Below are 24493 nucleotides of genomic sequence, written 5' to 3' on the forward strand. Positions count from 1 at the left end.
TGTGAATGGGTTTAAGAATGCTTCGGACAAGCACTTTAAGCATTGTAATCGGGTCTGATATTTTGTTTCTTTTGCTCTCCTTGAGATGGGGACTTGATTGTCCCCCTTGATCCTTTCTACTAAAAACTTTTTTTCTTAAAACTTAAAAACTTAACCAAACTAACATGGTACAGTCACATTCAGGGACTCTTCTACCCGTCCCAAGCAACCCAGCCCCGGCCTGCCCCAACTTTCATGGTCTCTTCTTCTCCCCTATCCCCCACCCACTCCCATCAGCCTATATTTTATACATACAATTACGTACGAAAATCGCTGAGGAAATCCAGACAGACTAAACGTAAACGTAGGATGTTGGTACTTTGGATGGTAGAATGAGAAGGAAGGGCATGACCGGAGCGGCCGGTCAAAGGGGGCATGCAGTGTTAAAAGGTTACCAGTTCATTCTAGGCACAGTAGACCAAGGGTGCTAAGTTGGTGGGAAGAGCTCGTAAGCAAGCAGTGAAGCAGATCCCACCCCTCCCCCCTCGGCCCATATTGCATACATGTACTTCAGTCATAAACAAAAAAAATAATTTCAATTTCTACTGTATGTCCTCAGGTAATTTCTAAAAACTGACATAGAGAAATGGATTCATTATTACGATGCTTTGGCATTTCCTATCGGGAGAATCAGAGGGCCTTTAAAATAATTAAGAAAGATGATTTTTATCAAATATAGCAACTTTTTAATGCATGCATGCATGCCCTTCAAAACAGTCAAAATATATGCTTTAGGATCAACTGCACTGTAAATGCATGATCACATCAAGCACACTGTGACTTATATACAGGCTGCCAAATGGAGAGGTAAATTACAGAGAGAATTATTCATAAATCGTACCCCACTGCTTATTTGTAAACTTTCACAGTTTTGTTTATACTCCATATATTTTCCTCCACCTCCACCTCCCCTTCACTGTGTAATGCATCATGCGTAATGTGTACAACGGTATAAATACTACCGTCAATTGTGTTCAGTGGTGATATCACTCCCCGCTGGAAAGTGCTAAAGCCCACAGATATATGAAATAAAACCAACGAGATCATTTTTATGTATGCACACTGGAAAAAAAAAAAAGAAAAAAAAATCCTTAAATTATCCTTACACGCTGAGTTGGTCAAATATACAAACAGTTTTTTTTAATTTTTTTATATTCTTTTGTCTTCATTATTTTATCAATTTACTGCGATGCACACATGCGTAAAACTACACAACCCCGATATCACTGCGGCGGTACGATCAGGGGAAGGCATGCCTTGATGAATTCAGCAACTGTGAATGTATATAGGAGAGATGCTAAGTACATAGCAAGGATGCAAACACTGTACAAATTTATATAGACCTCAAATATACTGTGAATCTACTATATAATTGATTTTTGTGGGGGATGGAGAATTGCCGCCGTCGCGATGGATGCTCGTTGTTGTCGTCGTCGCATGCGAGCACTACTGTGTGCCCACAGAGAGTCGTAAGAACCCAGCATTTATAAAGCTTGTACTTCCAACACTCAGGTCCCTCGAGAGACATGTTGGAGTTCTGAGGCTCGTAGACGGCAAGAGCAAAACAATACAAACAACAAAACAAGGAAGGTCTCTGGGCAAATTGAAAAGTGGCGGGGGGGGGGGGGGGAGAGTGAAATTGTCCAAACATATAGCCATTGCCTAACTAGCCAATCATCATCCATTTACATCTAGGGTTCTCCAAAATACTGAGTCTGAATGGGCATTGGATGATCTAGGGTTGTTGAATTTCCTAGAAATCTACCAGCCCTGCCGTAATCTGGGCTAGGGATCTAGAGACAAAGCAAAGCTAAAACCGCACAGCAATCTTTGGGAAAGAGAAACCTTGTACGTCATTATCCAGGGTACGAGAAAAAATTGATCGCTGAATAGCTGTAGCATTCTCCTTCCCAGGCTGTTTTTTTTTTCTTTTCTTTTTTGCTCTCTCACTGTTTTATCTCCAGGACTTAACTTCTGATGGGGTTGACCGAATGAGAAAACATCATGGGAACAACATCATGCATTGACAAGAGCTAGGTTTACACAGTGTGAACTGAGATCATATGTTAGGCTATACTCTTGTGACAGTGATTGAGAGCAAACTTGGAACTATTTAGCAGGATCACAGATTCACTATAAACTGGGCTTAAAAGTTGGAACCAAGCTGAGCCTTTAAATGTTAGGCCACATGTTTATATGAAAGCAATTTTATTGAAGGACTATAGGATGCATTGAGACTGGCTACTTAGAAAATTACTTGTCTTAAACTTTTTCACAGGTGAGATCACATGTTGGACTATTTTCATGTCATTCATAGTACTGTTCAATTAACTGAAAGGACACTGAAACTGAAAATTCCAAAACTGACTGGTTTGGATATTGCACCGGTGAGGAGGTTAACCCATCTCCCCACAACAAATTTTTTCTACCACAATCTTTCTCCTGTAAAGTTAAGGTGAGTTAGGTTAGGTAGTGTATGGGTCATCTTGGCACTGAAAGGGGTCACACCCTGAAGATTTTAGAAGTAGGTCTTTTATTGCATGACAAGCCAAAAGATTAGCTTTGAAGGAGACAGAAACCCAACCAACATCATTGGTCTAGGTGATAGAGATAACACTGTCATGAACAACTCCTTCCCCCCCCCCTCCCTCCCTATTCCCACATTTCACCTCATCACAGACAGAAGACACAAACCCCCAAAACCATCATTGGTCTATGTGATAGAGATTGCTACATGGTGAACAATCTCTCCCCCCCCCCACATCTCACCTCACCCGCAACCAGGAGACACATACCCAACAATCATCATTGGTCTATGTGATAGAGATTGCTACATGGTGAATAATCTCCCCCCGCCCCCCCCCCCCCTTGTCATTGGTCTATGTGATTACTACATGGTGACTACTGAGATTGCTACATATTGAATACTCTCTCCCCCCCCACATCTCACCTCACCCGCAACCAGGAGACACATACCCAACAACCATCATTGGACTATGTGATAGAGATTGCTACATGGTGAATAATCTCCCCCCCCCCTTCCCCATCATTGGTATATGTGATTACTACATGGTAACTGCTGTGATTGCTACATGGTGAACAATCTCCCCCAATAGCTAAGGAGCATGGTGGCCAATTGGCTAAGGCGTCAGACTCGTGATCCAAGGATTGCTGGTTCGATTCATGCCTAGTTCATTGCGTTGTGTCCATGGGCAAGATGCTTTATCTCACTTCACTCTCTCCACCCAGGGGGTTAAATGGGTACCTGTGAGGTAACTTGTCATTGGACGCAGTATATAACTGCTGCCGACTGGAGGGATTGTCTCTGGGACAGGTTATCATTGAACAGGGGTAATATAATGTCTGTAAAGCGCTTTGAGACCTATCGCTGGTGTAAAGCGTTATATAAAAAAAAAATCAAATCAACAGCTAAGGAAAATCTTACTCCATTTCGGAGTTATCTTCATCCACAAGGCTGAAGACTTGATCAAGTCTAAATATGACATCATCGAGCCACCATGTGCTTCAATTTGTTTTATGTCTCTCTGTATTAAAATGTCTTCCATTTATTTCCCAGGCTGTAAATTAAGTTGGCTTTTAGCAAAATGGAATCTGACTCCTCTAATTAGCATGACCTAAGTTGCTTGTCTTTCATTGTATTGGTTTCAGTTTGGATTTTCAGATTGGTTTCCGAGTAAACACAGAGCTATTAGCATCCTACCTTGAAAATATGAAACAAAAAGCTAACAGAACAGTATAAAAGACATCATAACCTATAGAGCTGTACTATGACGTCACATATTTACAAAACGACACATCACACATAGACTTTTAAACTAAGTGGATATCATCCAAAATTGGCATATAATGTTCCTTAGCTTTTTCTTCAATGGGGGGTGGGGGGAGTTGATTTTTCATAAAAAACTAAGTTCTTATAAGCCAAAGGTGATAATTGGCTTCTATTATGTCTCATTTAACTCCTAAGTACTAATTAATACTAATTAGTACACAAACTAATGACAAATTTTGGTTTCATATCTCCTTTTATGTTTTTATGTCATCTACTTATGTTGTGATAAAACAATACAAATAAATAAACATGAAAATGAAAGAATCAATCATTTTCTGGCTGTCTCTTTGAATGTACTTTACAGATGGTGAGAATCTATAGAATACTGCATGATTTTCCCTAAAAATACTGGGTTTAAACTTCTTTACTGACGATAATATGTTAATGAGGCTGTTCTGTACCTATGAGAAAATCATTCCATGTGGATGAAATTGCTGATTGCATTAGATCAAAATACATTATTAATTGACGATAGCAATGCATGTATCGATCAATACAATCGCTCAAACGCAGCACGTTGATTGCATGAGTTCAAAATACATTATAATTTGACAATACCACTGTATTGATCGATCAACACAATTGATTGCATGAGATCAAAATACATTCTTAATTGACGATACCACTGTATGGATCGATCAACACAATTGATTGCATGAGATCAAAATACATTTAAAATTGACAATACCACTGCATGGATTGATCAAATGATTGCATTAGATCAAAATACATTATTAATTGACAAAACCACTGTATTGATCGATCAACACAATTGATTGCATGAGATCAAAATACATTTAAAATTGACAATACCACTGCATGGATTGATCAATTGATTGCATTAGATCAAAATACATTATTAATTGACAAAACCACTGTATTGATCGATCAACACAATTGACTGGATGAGATTAAAATACATTATTACTTGAGGATACCAATGTATCGATCGATCAACACAATCACTCAAACGCACCACAACGTGCTTTTGAGCAACACAATGTGTTAATGTGTTTAGTCTAATAATACTGTAAATGTCTACATGTCAAAAAACGAGGAGGATTAAAAGAATCTAGACAATGTGACAAAAACAATGTGAAAGTGTCAATTTAAGATAATAGGCTCATTCTTTGTCAATTATCGAAAAGGAAAGCTGCTAATTTTCCAGGAATTTTGTGGGATCTGTACTTACTGTTATCCTGTCTGCTGCCACTGTTATGCAAGGTGTCTCCACAAAATCTAAACATCTTTCATGAGACACAAAGTTGCAAACTGCAGAAAAGAAAAGAAAAGAAAAAAGAGATATAGAAAAAATGACAACAAACCAAAAATGAGTTTCAACCTTTCAACTTATTAAGAGTTAACAAATCCAGGAGTTAAGTGCACACAATTTAAGTATAACATTTTGCATCACTGTTAGTTTACGGTATGTTTTGGTCCTTAAGTACATAACCACAGTTTCCCAGTAATTTTAGCGGTAAATGAAGATGAGAACCTCACTGCAGGGTGAAACCAGCCTCCCTTTAAAGAGCTCTAAGACTCACGGATAACACGCACCATAACAGGAAGACTTAAGAATCAAGTGTACAGTATATATGCACCATGACACCGAAGTGGGATGGCTAGGCCGTAGCGATACGATGCTACCAATTTTGCGGGCTAGGAAGATGCATGTGAACATCTCCATCATCCTCATCATCATAGCAAGAGAAAGTGCAAATTTAAGCAAAGAATAAAAACCTGAAAATTACCAAAATTTATTTATGAATATTTTGTTTTTTACAATCCTTCCACTTAATCCTCTCCCTTGACCTCCTTATGCCTGATGACCCTATCCGTAATAATTCTGAACCAGTGAGTTTGAATAATTCTTAACAAGTGAGGTTGAAGGATCCCGGTGGGTCGTCGATGGAAATTTCTCAATCAAAGCAACCAAAATAAAAATTTCTTTTCACTGGATTGAGATTACAAGAAAGACAGGATTATACACATTGATTGCTCCTATTTGGTTTAAATATTAAATCGGATATTAAAGTCGATTTTAGTAATGTGTTGGTGAATTTTGACATTGCAAACCCACAAAAACGTACAAGACCTTTACTTTGACCATTTATATGTATATTAGAGTTTTCGAAAAGTGGAGTAGAATTCACAATTTGTGAATTATTTTTTTGCCAATTTAACACTGATTGCAGTCTTAAACCATATTCACATCGAAAAAAAAAAACAATTTGCAAACTATAGTTTAAAACAGAAAATAACCTGAATCTATTCTGAAACTGATATTACCTACAATTATTATGAACAACCTTTTAAAGTTTCTTTCATAAAATTTGTCAAGCAGCAGCTATATTCTATATAGTGCTACTTCAATTTTATTAAACAGTATGTTTCTCTAGATGAATGAATTACTGCAGCATGGTATCATTGCACATTAACATACAGTAAGGTAGTATTGTACATGTACATATACATATACTTATAGTATCATTGTACATATACATACAGTAAGGTAGTATAATTGTACATAAACATATACTTATAGTATCATTGTACATATATGCAAACAGTAAGGTAGTATAATTGTACATATACTTATAGTATCATTGCACATATGCAAACAGTAAGGTAGTATAATTGTACATATACTTACAGTATCATTGTACATATACATACAGTAAGGTAGTATAATTGTACATATACATATACTTATAGTATCATTGCACATATGCAAACAGTAAGGTAGTATAATTGTACATATACTTATAGTATCATTGTACATATACATACAGTAAGGTAGTATAATTGTACATATACATATACTTATAGTATCATTGCACATATGCAAACAGTAAGGTAGTATAATTGTACATATACTTACAGTATCATTGTACATATACATACAGTAAGGTAGTATAATTGTACATATACATATACTTATAGTATCATTGCACATATGCAAACAGTAAGGTAGTATAATTGTACATATACTTATAGTATCATTGTACATATACATACAGTAAGGTAGTATAATTGGGTCAGATCCAAAACCTGTCAACCTCAGGGCTAAAATTTAGATGATCATAGTTATCAATTTTGATAGTTTTGTCCAAAAGAAGAACAATTTAAGCTTGCTTGGCTAAAAAATTAAATTTGTATGTTTCTTTGTTAACGAGTACTGCTTAATTATATCAACAATGCACTTAAACCAGCGTTATGGACGGAAACAGCAATTTGTGCCACTGAACTGCAAGGAATGATGGAATTCACAGGAATCTGCACCTGAATAATTGTTTATGGTACTGATCTCTCCAAAATAGTTTTTGGAAAAATTAAGTAGGGCATCCCTAATTAAGATGCTAATCGAGAAGAAAATCATTAATTCCGTCCATAACGCTACCTGATGTCATTAATCTCCTGGCAATTTTAAAGTTCACTTCAGTGATAAAATTTGCATGTAATCTTCTGAAGGTTATCAATGCCATTAAGGATGAAGTGAAAAATTACCAGATTCTTGCATATTGATAAGCTGGGATTCAATGAAACATCAGTGTTATGGATGGAATTAGGAAAACGTTATGGACGGAATGTGAATGTTATGGATGGAAATTACTTTCTTTGGAAAAACTATGCAGAATGTTTTTTATTAAGTTAAATCAAAGCAATCAAATGTGAATGAATGTTATTTAGGATGGAAAACCTTTTTTTACATGTACATTACAGTATTTTTCTAGGCTTTCAGGTGATTTTTTCCCTAATTTAAAAAAAAAACGAAAAGAAGAAATTTCTGTAAAAATCCCAAACTTTGAGGATTTGTCATTTCAAAATAAGGCAAAACACCCTCCTGAAATTTTTTGTACAAACAGGGTGGTACTATATCTCTTCCAGGAAAAATTATCAGATTTTTTCAACATTACGCATTTTGAGTTATTGGCCGTCAAAGACGACCTCTTTTGTACATCGGAGCAGCTTAACAACTTCTTAAATTATTATTGAGAACAGCTAGAACCCTGAAATTTGCTTAGGGGTAAGAACTTTATACTTATAGTTGAAGTATAAAACCATGACAGCTCTAACATGGTTACTTTGGTAAAAAATTGGCATCAAAACTCCTACCTCATGCTGAATCGCAGCATGAAATAGCAACTTTAGAGTTGCACAACTTGCAAACATATCATAGGAAAGCATTGTAATCATTATTTTGTAAGGTTTGTACCAGACATAATAACCTCTGAAAGAATCAAGTACCCTGAAGCAATGGTTTAGGAGCAATTCATCACTAAAAATAGCACATTTTTTAGTGAAAAGTACAAAAATCGTATATTTTGACACTTTTAAGTGGACCTAACTCCACAAGACAATATTTTTGTAGCCTAATTTTTTATTTTCCTATTCTATGGGATAGACTCTATAGGCATCTGTAATAGAAAGGTAGTAGAATGGTTAATTGCTGAGAAATGAGACCTCAAAAGTCAAGAAAATGCCATGGTGGCGACAAATTGCGGAATTTCAAAGTGTGATAAATCGGCCAATTGGAAAGCAATGCAACTGAAATTTTCAGAATATGCTTCTTTCATGATGGTCCAATCATACAAAAAATTTGGGAATTTTTGGAGAGGGTGCAGCAACAGCCATTCTTGATTTGACACGGAATGACCCTTATAAATCCAAGTTGTCATCCTTATGCAACATGGTTTTTGTGTATGAAGGAGACTGGTGGTTGGAAAAGGTGGATCAAATATCAGTTGACAGTAATGATGTCTATGTCTCCTTCCTACACCCTAAGGGCCCTACCAATACTTTCTTCTGGCCATCACCTGAGACAAATATCCCACTAAGAATGATCATGGGGAAACTAGAACAGCCTGTCCTCCTAATTTCAAGTAGCAAAGTGGGAATTGCAACAAAGGTGGTTGAATATATTAGGGACAAGTTTCGAAGAGATTGTGAGCCGTGATGGTGACGAAAAATTTTGACAAATATGAATCAATGTATTTTGTTGAGATTGAAAAGTCTATTTCAAATTTTCATGACTGTTCAACCATACAGGCCTCCCATGTCCACAGTTTTATTTGCATGTGTTGTTTTCTTTCATACAAGCTTTGCAGACTGGTGAAACTTTGATTGCATTGGCATTGTTTGAAGGAGGTGAAGCCACAAAAGTGAAAAAAACAAATGGGAAAAGTACTGACAGCCTCTGCTTATAGTGCTGAAAGCCACCTGATGAGTACCTTCAGCAAGAGTGAAACTTTTCATGTGCTGTAGCAATTCATTTCAGGCTAATTCAATACTTTCCATCCATAACATTCCGTCCATAACAATTCCTATTTCAGGACTAGCTCTTTCCCTTCTTATAATAAATTCAATTTTATTTGATATTATTACACATATTGGCCATAAGTATTAACTTATAACACACACTTCACAATTCAAGAGTTGATCCTAAATCAGGACAAAACCTTCCGTCCATAACGTTGTACATTCCGTCCATAACACAGAATTTTGGTTTGGGGTAGTGGGTTAATAGAGGTGCATTGAAGATTATGAGTGGGAGTATGATAAAGCTAAGGTACCAGGCCTGTGATGAAAAGTACCTGATACTTTGAAATCCTGAACACTTCACAGAGTTTTGACCCACTATGAAGGTTGGTGGATATCGATCATTTTTCTGATTCCGTCCATAACGAACACCTAATTTGCATATACAGACTAATATTGCACTACCCAATTAATTTTTTTCCGTTATATGGTAGAGGTATCCCAACTTAGATCAATCATGCATACCTTACCAAATACTAACTCTCACACTATTTTTGATGGGACTTTATCTCTGTGAATTCCGTCCATAACATTGGCAGAGGTTTTGGATCTGACCCAATTGTACATATACTTATAGTATCATTGTACATATACATACAGTAAGGTAGTATAATTGTACATAAACATATACTTATAGTATCATTGTACATATACATAGAGTAAGGTAGTATAATTGTACATAAACATATACTTATAGTATCATTGTACATATACATAGAGTAAGGTAGTATAATTGTACATAAACATATACTTATAGTATCATTGTACATATACATACAGTAAGGTAGTATAATTGTACATATACTTATAGTATCATTGTACATATACATACAGTAAGGTAGTATAATTGTACATAAACATATACTTATAGTATCATTGTACATATACATAGAGTAAGGTAGTATAATTGTACATAAACATATACTTATAGTATCATTGTACATATACATACAGTAAGGTAGTATAATTGTACATGTACTTATAGTATCATTGTACATATACATAGAGTAAGGTAGTATAATTGTACATAAACATATACTTATAGTATCATTGTACATATACATACAGTAAGGTAGTATAATTGTACATAACATATACTTATAGTATCATTGTACATATACATACAGTAAGGTAGTATAATTGTACATATACTTATAGTATCATTGTACATATACATACAGTAAGGTAGTATAATTGTACATATACTTATAGTATCATTGTACATATACATACAGTAAGGTAGTATAATTGTACATATACTTATAGTATCATTGTACATATACATACAGTAAGGTAGTATAATTGTACATAAACATATACTTATAGTATCATTGTACATATACATACAGTAAGGTAGTATAATTGTACATATACTTATAGTATCATTGTACATATACATACAGTAAGGTAGTATAATTGTACATAAACATATACTTATAGTATCATTGTACATATACATACAGTAAGGTAGTATAATTATACATATACTTATAGTATCATTGTACATATACATACAGTAAGGTAGTATAATTGTACATAAACATATACTTATAGTATCATTGTACATATACATACAGTAAGGTAGTTTAATTGTACATAAACATATACTTATAGTATCATTGTACATATACATACAGTAAGGTAGTTTAATTGTACATGAACATATACTTATAGTATCATTGTACATATACATACAGTAAGGTAGTATAATTGTACATAAACATATACTTATAGTATCATTGTACATATACATACAGTAAGGTAGTTTAATTGTACATATACTTATAGTATCATTGTACATATACATACAGTAAGGTAGTATCATTGTACATAACATATACTTATAGTATCATTGTACATATACATACAGTAAGGTAGTATAATTGTACATAAACATATACTTATAGTATCATTGTACATATATATACAGTAAGGTAGTATAATTGTACATAAACATATACTTATAGTATCATTGTACATATACATACAGTAAGGTAGTATAATTGTACATAAACATATACTTATAGTATCATTGTACATATACATACAGTAAGGTAGTTTAATTGTACATATACTTATAGTATCATTGTACATATACATACAGTAAGGTAGTATAATTGTACATAAACATATACTTATAGTATCATTGTACATATACATACAGTAAGGTAGTATAATTATACATATACTTACAGTATCCTTGTACATATACATACAGTAAGGTAGTATAATTGTACATAAACATATACTTATAGTATCATTGTACATATACATACAGTAAGGTAGTATAATTGTACATAAACATATACTTATAGTATCATTGTACATATACATACAGTAAGGTAGTATAATTGTACATAAACATATACTTATAGTATCATTGTACATATACATACAGTAAGGTAGTATAATTATACATATACTTACAGTATCATTGTACATATACATACAGTAAGGTAGTATAATTGTACATAAACATATACTTATAGTATCATTGTACATATACATACAGTAAGGTAGTATAATTGTACATAAACATATACTTATAGTATCATTGTACATATACATACAGTAAGGTAGTATAATTGTACATAAACATATACTTATAGTATCATTGTACATATACATACAGTAAGGTAGTATAATTATACATATACTTACAGTATCATTGTACATATACATACAGTAAGGTAGTATAATTGTACATATACTTATAGTATCATTGTACATATACATACAGTAAGGTAGTTTAATTGTACATAAATATATACTTATAGTATCATTGAACATATACATACAGTAAGGTAGTATAATTATACATGTACTTATAGTTTCATTGTACATCCACAGTATGGTATTATTGTACATATGTCTATACAGTATGGTATTATTGCACACATATGTCTCAGTATGGTATTTATTATTACATATACCTCTATCAGTGTGGTATTATCGTACATACGATTCAGTATGGTATTCTTGTACATACGATATACAGTATGTAAAGCGCCTTGAGCAGTGCCTTTTTGTCTACTGATTTGGCGCTATATAAATCTCATTTATTATTATTATTATTATTATTATTATTATTATATGTCTATAGATAAAGTATGGTATTATTGTACACATATGTGTCTATAGCACAGTATGGTATTATTATTACATATACGTCTATACAGTGTGGTATTATTGTACATACGATACAGTATGGTATGATTGTACATATATGTCTATAGATACAGTATGGTATTATTGTACACATATATGTCTATAAAGTATGGTATTATTATTACATACGTCTATACAGTGTGGTATTATTGTACATACAATACAGTATGGTATTCTTGTACATACGATATACAATATGGTATTATTGTATGGTATTATTGTATGCATGTATATACAGTATGGTATTATTGTACATATATACAATATGGAATTATTGTACATATGTATATATACAGTATGGTATTATTGTACATATATACAATATGGAATTATTGTACATATATATGCATATATACAGGATGGTATTATTGTACACAGAATGCATGTGAAATCTTCAAGACATGATGGAAGAAAAGAATATAAAAAAATTAAATCATACACATTATTTATAACACTTATTTCTTAATTTTAAATCAATTTTCAGTCACTTTTTTGCCATTTTTTTCCCTCCTTCTTTATCACAGCATAAATTTAATCAAACACTATGACCTCCTGCTGTGTATCAAATCAATACAGCGTACCGTATATATATATACCGATAACAGCTCACTGCAGTACTCCAAAGCAACCTCTCTATTTCTTTTCCTAGAAAAAAAAACCAGTACATGGAGATGCTGTATCCACTGCATTGCAACGCAGATTGCACAAAGACTCCAGTATGTAGAGACATATATTGGAGCAATACATATTGCACAGCATGTGCAAGCAGCATAAGGCAACAGCTAATATCATGCCTGCCTGCCTGCCTGCCAACCGCCACAAACGCTCTTTCTTCTTCTAACGTTAACTCAGGGAGGAGAAGAAGAGGCAGGGAAGAAAATCTCAGCTCGGGAGATGAAAAGTTGCTGCTGCATACGAAGTGAGATGTGTTCTATAAATAGATTGTCATAAGGAAAAAGGTGAACTCTATTTATAGATGGCTATTAAACTGCGAAGGAATCACCAAAACGAAGGAGAGAGATTGTAGCATAAAAAATCACACACATTTGGAAAAAAAGGGAAAAGGGCTAAATTTTTAGAGTAACAGATGAAAGATATTTTGAAGAATATGATTTGAAATAAAAAAATTATTAATGCTTTTCAAATTTGCACTAGAAGAAAGATTTGAGAGATTCCTTTGAAAAGATAAAAGAATATATAGTTAAGACAGAAAACATACAATTTTTTGCATCTGTTCCATTCTGTGTTAGAAATTGGACTAATTTAACGCTGCCACAATTGAGAAAAGAGACCAGTTTTATGTTAATATCTTTTTTTCTTACATTACAAAACAATATTCCATCTGCTGCTTTATCATGTGTTATCTAGAGTTTGTTGGATATTTTGTGTGTGTGGGGGGGTTTCCTTTTTATTTGGTGTGGGGGGGAGGGGGAGGGGATATTGTTTTGAAAATACAGTATTGGAAAGACAAGTTGAAAAGTGTGGAGATATAATGTGGGTTGGTAATCTGGGAATTAGGAGAGGATCCAAATAGGGATTCCTGGGAGCACACATCAAAGCGTACAAATTTAAAATTTAAAGGCACGGTTCCTAACTATGTATAAAACCATGTAAATATAGCTACCTCTATAGAGCTCTACAGAAAACTTGCATGCAGTTTTAGTATTCAGTCTGTTTCAGAGTTTATACATTTACACAATGGTGTACTACATTAGTATGTAGAGCAAGCTTAAAATCTGAATGTTTAGACTCTAAGCATGCGTAAAAGGCTCTTAGTATGAATACAAGGCCCTAACCATGACTACAAGGGTCTAAGTATGAGTGCAAAGCTCTAAGTATGAGTACAAGGCTCTAAGTATGAGAACAAGGCTCTAAGTATGAGTGCAAGGCTCTTAGTATGAGAACAAGGCTCTAAGTATGAGAACAAGGCTCTAAGTATGAGAACAAGGCTCTAAGTATGAGAACAAGGCTCTAAGTATGAGTACAAGGCTCTAAGTATGAGAAGCAGGCTCTAAGTATGAGAACAAGGCTCTAAGTATGAGAACAAGGCTCTAAGTATGAGTTCAAGGCTCTAAGCAAGATTTCAAGGCTCTGAGTATGAGTACAAGGCTCTACATTAGAATACCAGGCTCCAAGCATGAGTACAAGGCTCTAACAATGAGTTCAAGGCTCTAAGCATGAGTACAGGCTCTAAGCATGATAACAAGGCTCTAAGCAAGGGTATGAGGCTCTAAGTATGGAAACAAGGCTCTACGTACGAGTACAATGCTCTTAACCATGACTACAAGGGTCTAAGCATGACTTCAAGGGTCTAAGCATGACTTCAAGGGTCTAAGCATGATAACAAGGCTCTAAGCACGAGTACTGGCTCTAAGAAATAGTACAAGGCTCTAAGCACGAGTACAGGCTCTAAGAAAGAGTACAAGGCTCTAAGCACGAGTACTGGCTCTAAGAAATAGTACAAGGCTCTAAGCACGAGTACAGGCTCTACTTACGAGTACAATGCTCTTAACCATGACTACAAGGGTCTAAGTATGAGTACAAGGCTCTAAGCAGTGCACGAGTAAAGGCTTTTTCCTTTCTTTTCTTTTTACAAATTTTTAAAATGCATATCCATTTTCTTTTTCAAACATTTTACACATCAGCTATATTATCCTATAATTTTTTCTTCATATAAAAGTTCTCTACACATTCTTGTATGTTATTTGCATCCTTGCCATAGTCGATCTGAAAGAAACACAAGTGAACCATGGCTGTCAGTATATAAAAGACAGGACAGATGGCCACTGTTCCATCATCACAGAGAAGCCAAGTCTATAAATATTTTTCTTCTTCTTTTGTTTTCCTATTTTATTCTTTCCTCTCTTTCTCGCCTTCTACATCTCTCTTGCTTCTCAATCCTGGTAAATTGAAAATAAAACATATGACACATCAAAATAAGCACAAGCAGAATTGTTTTGTTTTTTTGGCATAAAAAATGTGAATCATGAACAAAGAATGCTTTTTGCATATATTCTTTGACGAGTTATAATGTCAGAAGACAATGGTCTACTTTGATAAAGTCAAAAAAATAAGGTGTCAGCCAAAATTTCCACTCTCTATTTAACAGTTTCCAATTATACACAACACTCAATGTACATGACATGTACACAACAAGCTACGAGGGGGGAAAAAAGCCAATGTTTCGGTGCAACGTGAGTAATGTACGCAATAAAATATTACTGTATGTCGAAAAATCACGCCGAGTCAAAATGCCACATGCAGATGGCACCGTACTTCACCCGACAAATTGGTTTTGTAAATTCGATTATAACTTCGACGACAGCCCATACATTCAACAATGATTGTATGAAATGATAACTTCTAATTCAATATGCCAGATGGATATTTATATATATGGAAGTTAAAATGCAATGTAATGTCTCGTAAATTAGTCAAACTGTACATGTTGCAGGACTTTTCAAGAAAGTGTGCTCATTGCAAGAGGAAAGGTGATATTACAGAGTAGCATTGTAACCAAGTGGGATGGACAGGAGGGGTACGGTGCTGACTTGTCATATGAGTTTGCCTTAAACTCTAACCCCCCTCCCACCCCCTTCCGCCCCCTCCCACCCCCTTCTGCCCCCCTCCCACCCCCTTCCGCCCCCAACCTCCTAGTCCCCACCTCCCTGCTTCTTCTTCAATCTCTGTACATAATTTGTTGGGTTAATGAGTACAGGGAACCTGCACTTTGTCAGAACTTCTTATTTTATTCATAAAACAAAACATTCCAAAGAGTATTATGTGTCCCACCAAGTTGTTATTGTATAAGTTTTTATGGTCTCTTGAAAAAAAATCCTTGAATTTTCTGATTTCAAACCAAAACCTACCAAATGCCATCTTGAAGTAAAATTGCATTAATTCATCCGATTATATATAAAGACAACAACTTGGTGAACAACATAAGAATTAACTAAGATCTACAGGTTCATTCTAATGCTTTAATTCTTCACTGTTATTTTGTGAGCCACGTTTAGCATCTGTAACAGGGTTGTTTTTTTTGGCACCGATGGACAACTTTATTACCAAGCCTTACAAATACAAACCAGGATACTTTATCGGGGCTGCGATCAAATAGTAATAATATTCCTGTTTCCAGTATATGGCAAACAAAGATCCTAAGGAACCTATCCGATTGAATTACGTCGAAGAAGAATCCACACAAAAAACGAACAATGTATACACTTTGGGTTGTAGAATGAAAAGGTAGGGCATTGACCTGATGGGTCCGTCATACAGGGCGCAGGTGTCAAAAGGTTACCAGTTCATTTCTACACACAGTAGAATGAGAGTGCTAAGGTTGTGGGGAGACAGGTAAGCGAGAAGCGAAGTAAAATAGAATATGTTGGAGTTGACTCGATTCTCAGAGATTCTGTCACCCCAAACATTTTCTTCATTTTATCACACTTGAAAAAGGGAAAACTTCAAAATTTTAACATCTACTTCATTACGTGAATAGAAAATAGTTCTCTAGTCCAGCTAGTACGAGCTATAATCTTGATTGGAATCTAATAGCAAAGTGCATCGATATATTGCTTGTTTTAAAACCAAATGAAAAAATAAAAGCTTGCTTAAAGTTTAAACTTTGATGTCAAAGTGAGACATGCAGTCCTATGTCCCTGACAAGACGTACAGTACAATTATGATTACAATAACTGCCGGCAATCAACTAGCTCAACCATCAAACCGATAAGATACTTTTTCTCAATCCTACATTCGACCAAAAATTTAAAAGCCTACTGTGCTACCTCCCCTAAAATTATGCTGTAGAGATATTGCGCTGCTTAAAAGAAGGAAGTTTGAGGGCTATGAGACTGACTGAAGTATCCTTAATTTTTAATTTTGATCCCACACAAAATGGAAGTCTAGACACTCTGGATGGTAGAATGAGAAGGGAGGGCATTGACCAGAGAAGTCCGGTCATAGAGGGCGCACAGTGTTAAAAGGTTACCAGTTCATTTTAGACACGGTAGAACGAGAGTGCTAAGGTTGTGGGGAGACAGGTAAGAGAGGAGCGAAGTAAGTTCTTAGTTTGTTTTTGCATAGTATTCATTGTCAACTGTATGCTGTGCAGCACTAAAATGTTACTTGTGTTGTGATGATATAATAAGTAACATACATATCCATATATGATAGGAATAAGTACCAGCAAAAACAGAAAGCAAGCTAGTACTGAAACGACATAAAGAATCAGGTTTCAGAAAACAGATAATGCAACACAGAAGATACATTATTTGCTTTGGTGATAAAAAATTTCCGTCGGTTTCGCATTCATTTCGTTTTCAAAATATCTTGTGATCGCAGATATATAACTATGTAAAATATGTAACATTTAAAAAGATACTTTTAGCAGTACACTAGTTTGTTGCGGAAGAACATACTAGGTGAAGTACACTTCCTTCTCTTCACAAATCCACAACAGGAATGCTAAAACCAGGCATGATTCGAAAGAAGCAATCCTGTCACACACAAAAAATGTGCGATAAATGGTAGATTTTTGGGGAGGGTGCGCAGTGACCTTTGAGAGGGTCGTTGGGAGCTCAGAGCTCAGGTCAGGGTAGATCAAAGTGCCTATGTATAGGAGACGAGTACAGGAAGGGTCAAAGTCAATAGAAACAATACACCAGCAACTATAGTGTTCCTTCTTCAAGAGGACGTGATCCTAAAGAACGCATGTATGAGACTCAACTATCAGGAATTTTACAAATTACATAGAGTCAATTATCTTTGATTTTTGTAACAAAATGTTCTGTTGGTTTTGATATTCTCTTTCAAATATGTAATGATATTCTATACAATGGAAATGTTCCATTAAAAGTAACTTTACACCAACAGTGACTATGTTCCTCCAAGAGGAACAGGATGCTAAAGGGCACAAAGAGACTCAACTTACAGGAAAGTTTAGATTAGATTCATGGCAAAAATTGTCCCAGGTTGCTTTTTGTAACCAATTTTTCCGTTGATTTTCCATCTAGCGTTCGTTTTCAAGTGTTTGTGCTTGTTTTGTAAATTCATGTTGCATTGTGAAAGTAATAATGTAAATATGAATGTCAATAATAAATGTAGCCGTGTAATTAGCAACGGTCAGCAACAAGAGTACAAGTATTTCTCAAATATTCAGCTATAAACTAAATCCAATCTAAGATGAAAGGATCCTTTACCGGTCAACCAGTATTGGCTAGAAATATGCTAGAAATGTCCAATAATGGTCATTCATACGTACTCCAATTTCAACAAGCATTTTTTACTATACCGCACTCAGTCTTTTTTTCCCCCCTTCTCAACAAAACAGTTACTTTGTCTAATTTAACTCTCCCCAATGGAACCAGGAACCCGAAACACCTTCCCAAGTCAAAAAGGATACTATCGGGCTGTGCACTAAATATGAGGACTTTCTTCTGAAAACTGAAAACAAAAAACAAGGTCCTGATCACAACAACAGTTCCCGAGCTAATTGGGTCAAAATGAAATCCGAGCACAAAACCAACGTTTTGAACACTTTGGATGGTAGAATGAGAAGGGAGATCACTGGCCTTAGAGTCTGCTTGTATAGGGTGCACAGTAATAAAAGGTTACCAGTTCAGTTTGGACACGGTAGAACCAGAGTGCTGAGCTTGTGTGGAGACCGGTAAGTGAGGAGCCAAGTCAATTTGGAGGTACAGAACCACCAGGAAAGTACCGTTGAAAATTAACCTCTCTAGCAGCTTTTAGTTTGCTAAAATTTGACGCCAATAAGTACAGTACTGATGATCTCAGGAAACAGATGAAAGTGGAAGAATATATACATTCTTTCCTTATTGTGAAAAATTTCTGTTAATTAATCAAACATTAACCTGAAACATTCATTTTAAATATGTTGTGATTGTATGCAAAGTAAATGCTACATATAAATAAACATTATACCAGCAACAAGACCTACAGAGCAGCCATTTATATCCAAAATGGGTTCTTAGAATCTCTGTTATATATAATCCTTTTAATCTTTCAACCTTCTAATCCTCCATCTTATTTCTTATTTTGTTCATGCTTTCATGATTGTACATTTTACGTCTATTGTGTATCATTAGTATGTGTCCTATTTATAAACTGTGTAATTTATACTGGAATAAAGAAATTGAACTGAACAACAACAACGTTCCTCCAGGAAGCTAAGATACTATTAAAAGGACAGCTCAATAGGTCTAGATTCAGATTTCAGGATATAGACTACACAGAAGAAATGTTTTTTTGCAGAGTACTCATTAATTCAAATATGTCATGATAGCGATATGAATATGTTATGTCAGAAATGTGACACGGTCAGCAAAAATCAATGTTCCAACGAAAGATCGGACGCTAAACGACAGAAGCTGAACTTGCAGGTAAAAGATCACTGGGGCAAACGACGACAACAACGTTGAAACTGAAAATCTCTGTACGAGGCAGTCTCTTTCAACGATTCAGTTGACTCCTGTTTACGATCAATTATAAACATGACATCATACGATTAAAAAAAACCAACACAAAAGAAAAGGAAGCCTCCTAATTAAATTTTTTAATCTTTAGTACCTCCCAAATATAACCATCACTTTCATATTCAAGTAATAAAGAGATACTGTAATTTCTATGAAGGTTGATTTCTGATCCTTCAACGCTCCTTTTCCAACATACTCAAGTGCAAAGTATGTCAAGTGTCCATGCAATGACACGCAGGAAATGTAGTAACAACTTAATTCTCCATCAATTTATGTAATCTCTCCTAACTGCAGAATATTAGTTAAATATTTTAATTATATATTTCCACTCTCCAGAAAACATATTCCTCTTCTCCAGAATTTTAAGAAAGCCTGATATATACTAAATAGTGACTTGAGCGATCCTTTTCCCTGTCTTTCTTATTGCATACTGTATATCTACACAAAACGACATAAATGCAGTAAATATATATCCCAAAAAAGTTCCGTATGACAACTGTTGCATAAAATGCCAGCATGCATACATCATATATGCTGTGCTGTAATGCTCTGCGTTATATATATATATTGAGGAGCCTTGTGCCGTGAGTTGACTTACAACTGCTGCTAGTACGACATATGCCGACTGTGAATGTCATCTTTGCAATATCTACGGAGTTATTTTTAGCCTTTCCATTGCAGCTAGCCTGCATACATGTCATGTATGTATATATATATACTGTATATATGCAATACTGTGCGGACTTTTGGTTACCGGTGTGCGTACGTGTGTGTGTGTGTGTACGTGTGTGATACAGTGCGTTTAGTCGGAGAATATATATATGAGAGGGGAGACTGGAATATTAACAACAACAAGAAAGATTTGAGGGGCAAATTTCTCGACGACCACATGGACGGAATATAAGCTCATTTGAAAATACAGTGCATGTAGTGTGAGGGAGCTGGCTGATTATATTTGCAGTACACTATGGTACACACTGTTGTAGTGACTAGGCAGGTCCTGTTGGTTTATAGATTCAATTGCACTGGAATGCATTCGAATGAGAAAAGAAGAAAAAATAAGAGAAAAGAAAACAGGAGGATGGAGAATGGAAAGAAAAGTTACTTATATTCTTACTTAAAAAATAAATGTATTTTTATGTTTCAGTGGAGTTATAATAATATGAATGTATTAGTTATAATAAATAAAGAAAGCTGGCTGTTAGATAGGAGGGGTGAAGTCCTGAGGGGAGTGGGCGTGGGAGGGAGAGGGGCTGCTTTAAATCAATGAGACAAGATTAGCTGCTTGTTTTTGCTTCTTGATTAAATCTATTCCACATGCAGGTATAAACAATATTTTGGTAGATGAAAAAAAGTGTCAAAAAAAATTTCTGTCTACTCCGTGAATCTTAAGTAGATGAATTCGAGTACGAGAAAAACAGAACACTTGAATAAAAAAAAATTTGAATAAACAAATAATACAACTTTATCCAATCTGAGTAGAAGAGTTAAAGTGCATGCGCCTATGGCAAGCCAAATATGCACAATATTACCTAGATAAACAGGTTTTCCAACACACTGTTTGTACATACAGTAAACCCTTAGTGACTGCATCACCGTATGTACATACAGTAAATCCTTAGTGAATGTATCTCTGTTTGTACACACAGTAAACCCTTAGACCAAGCCCCCTTCCACCCCCTCCCTCTACTTGCCCACCTTCAAATGTCAGTCGGGAGAGGGGGCTACATTCAGCCGAAAGAATAAGACCACCTTATCAAACTCACCAAAAACTTAAAAGTATTTATTAGCACATCCTAAACTTGTCTAAATTTTTAATTTTTGTCTGGGTGGACTTCTTTCAGAACCCCCTACATGGGAGCTGATTTCTACAACCCTGAGACCACACACCCGCCTTCATAAAATCCTTCATTTACTTCTGGCTTTTACCACATAGGTTTAGCCCCTAACTAAATCAATCAAGAGATTTTAGAATTTGCTGCCCCTTCCCCCCCCCCCTCCTTTAAACTCTTGTACATCCCACTGACAGTATGACAGAATGAACATGCTGCTTCTATTAATCAGATTTATCGTAAGGAACTGTTCATACTGTCAGTACCAGTGCTTTAAAGCATGATGTGAGACTACAGTATACAGTGGTACTAAGCATTACAAAATTATCCTAACTAAGCCGAAACACTGAATATATTATTAAATGGAGTCCAATCTGTTCTAAAAACTTACGTTACTGTTACGTAAACACTTTTAACAATATGATTCAAGAAAATTAGAGATTTTAAAACTTTCTCCTCATCATTTGAAAGAATTATGACTTGATGAGTCAAACTAATGAGTTTGTGTACATATGAAATTAAAGTTCAAATGTTATCAAACATTTCTTAATGTTTCTTCATTTTTCCTTTCATTTCAAACTCTCAGTTTAAATACAACATACGTGATCTTACAAAGTCACAAGTGGTTTCTGAGTGGGATAGCAGGGGGAGGGCAGGGGTAGGAGGAGGGGGAGGGGGAAAGAAAAAGAAGTACTTAAGTACTATAGATTTGATGGATGACAAGAAAGTGCATCACTCACTATTAGGCTCAGATGTGTTGCACTTTCTTGACATATTCAGTCAGAAGGTTATAAAACACCACCCCTCTTCACCCCTCCCACCAAGCCCACCCACACAGTTATATCCGTCCACCGCCCACTTTTCAACCTGGCTAACTCCCACCTTCAGAATCTTCCTTTTTAATCAAGTTCATTTATTTCGGTTCGATGACAGGCATGGTACTTTTTATACCCTTGCATGCTCTGGGCTAAATTATAAATACCTGAAGTACAACTTAAATTCAGCCTTAGGAAACACTAAGAAACACACACACAAAAAGCCACAAAAGAAAGAAAAAAACAGAGATTAAGTCTTAACAAGCCACCCGAAAGTAAGAGAAGAAGGGAGGGAACACCCACAGATGGACGGATGGACGGGCGGACAGAGTGAACCTGCACAAACTTGCTCGATGATGCATACATTCTAACAATGACTGTACTGTAGATCTCGCAAAATGTAATATCAATAAGGAATCCACCTGAGCAACCAAAATATCTCTAATCTGCCTTCAATGTATACAGTAGTTTGATAATGTATTTCTGTTTAACAATTTCTTTAAGTTTAAATCAAAATAATTAGTAATGACATGTCTAGTTTTCTTCTGCTTAAATGTTTATAATTTTTGGGTTCTTTCTCTTGCTTTTCTCTTCATTTTTTCTTTTTTCTTTTACAATCTCAAGATTAACTTGACCATATCCAATGCTGAAAAATATTTAAAGCGGACTCACATATATATATTCGTTATTTCATTTAACCATAAATTGGTATAACTTTCTACCATTACAGAAATTTACAAATTTGATCATTTACAAATTTGGAAGGTAGGGAAAGTGAGCACTGAAACTAGAAGTGGGGTCAGTAGAGGCATACACAAGTGCTACCATTTTCTTTTCTTTATTAATGACAATTGGGTTCAGCTTGTGTCTTCCTAGCTGGGGTAAGGTGAGATATGTGGGGGAGGTGCTGTTTATGACAATAGACCAATAATGGTTGTTGGGTTCTTTTCCTGGCTGGGGTGAAGTGAGAAGTGGGGGGGGAGGAAAGAGGAGATTTTTATGACAGCTATCTCTACCACAAAGACTGACGATGATGGCTGCCTTTGTATCTCAGAAACATAAAAATGCAGACAAACAAAAATCAAAGAATTTATGCTTTAAGTATTGTTTTGAGTATGAATTCCTTCCTCTGACTATACATATATAATAAACAAACCCATTCAAGTCTTTCAATTTTTAAAACACAGGAACAATCGCCTGCAATTGTCAAAATAAAAGGTTAATTGCTTAGATTTATGAACCTGTTTGGGCACAATATTGTAGTATCACTTCCTTCCTATTCCCACCCCATAACTCTTGGGTGGTCTTTACACAAACACATGCGTGCACTATAGAAAAGAAACAAAGCAATAATTTATGCATTTATATTTAAGCACTCATTTACTGTTGGGGACTGCACTTGACTATCTTCTGTATGTATACATTTAGAAGATTAAGTATTACTAGGTCTGGTCACACAGATTGACATGAAAGCAGGAACAGTATCAGACACACAGACCTGCCACCACTACATACTAAACCATGATTTTAATGCACATGGATACCAGTGAGTGACCAGTGAATGTGCAAAATGCTATACACATACATGTACAAAATTGGAGAAACTGCTATGTACACTAATGATGCAAAGATAATACGTTAAAGACATTGAAAACTCGCCCCAAACCGCGTGTGGCCATCTGAAAAAGTTAACTTTCTGTTGCTTGCAAGTGACGTTTTGTTTGTGTCGTTACAAAATGCAGACAGTGATGAAACGTGATACCTTAATTGTTATCTTAAGCTGGACCTGAGATGTCCATCGCTGTATGGTTTGTACACTGTGCTGTGGGCATTGACCGCAGCTGTATGCACTGACTGTACACTAGTGTCTAATTATCGACGATAGCAAGCTGTGTGTGTATTTTCTGGGACCGATGGGTGGTGTTTAACAATTCTGTTACACCTCATTCGAAACTAGGTCAAATTACCGGCATTAGA

At 35.3% G+C, this 24493-nt stretch overlaps 1 protein-coding gene across 5 annotated transcripts in view; it reads right to left on the reverse strand.

Moving 5' to 3' along the window:
• LOC139954803 (diacylglycerol kinase theta-like) overlaps nucleotides 1-24493 on the reverse strand; it is a 99325-nt gene that overhangs the window by 54289 nt on the left and 20543 nt on the right. For all 5 annotated transcript variants that reach the window (XM_071954750.1, XM_071954748.1, XM_071954749.1 and 2 more), the window contains exon 3: nucleotides 5082-5161. In XM_071954750.1, coding sequence (XP_071810851.1) covers nucleotides 5082-5161 — 80 coding nt within the window. The remainder of the gene's footprint in view (nucleotides 1-5081; nucleotides 5162-24493) is intronic.

The sequence above is a fragment of the Apostichopus japonicus genome, chromosome 17 (genome assembly GCF_037975245.1).
Source record: "Apostichopus japonicus isolate 1M-3 chromosome 17, ASM3797524v1, whole genome shotgun sequence".
NCBI lineage: Eukaryota > Metazoa > Echinodermata > Holothuroidea > Aspidochirotida > Stichopodidae > Apostichopus > Apostichopus japonicus.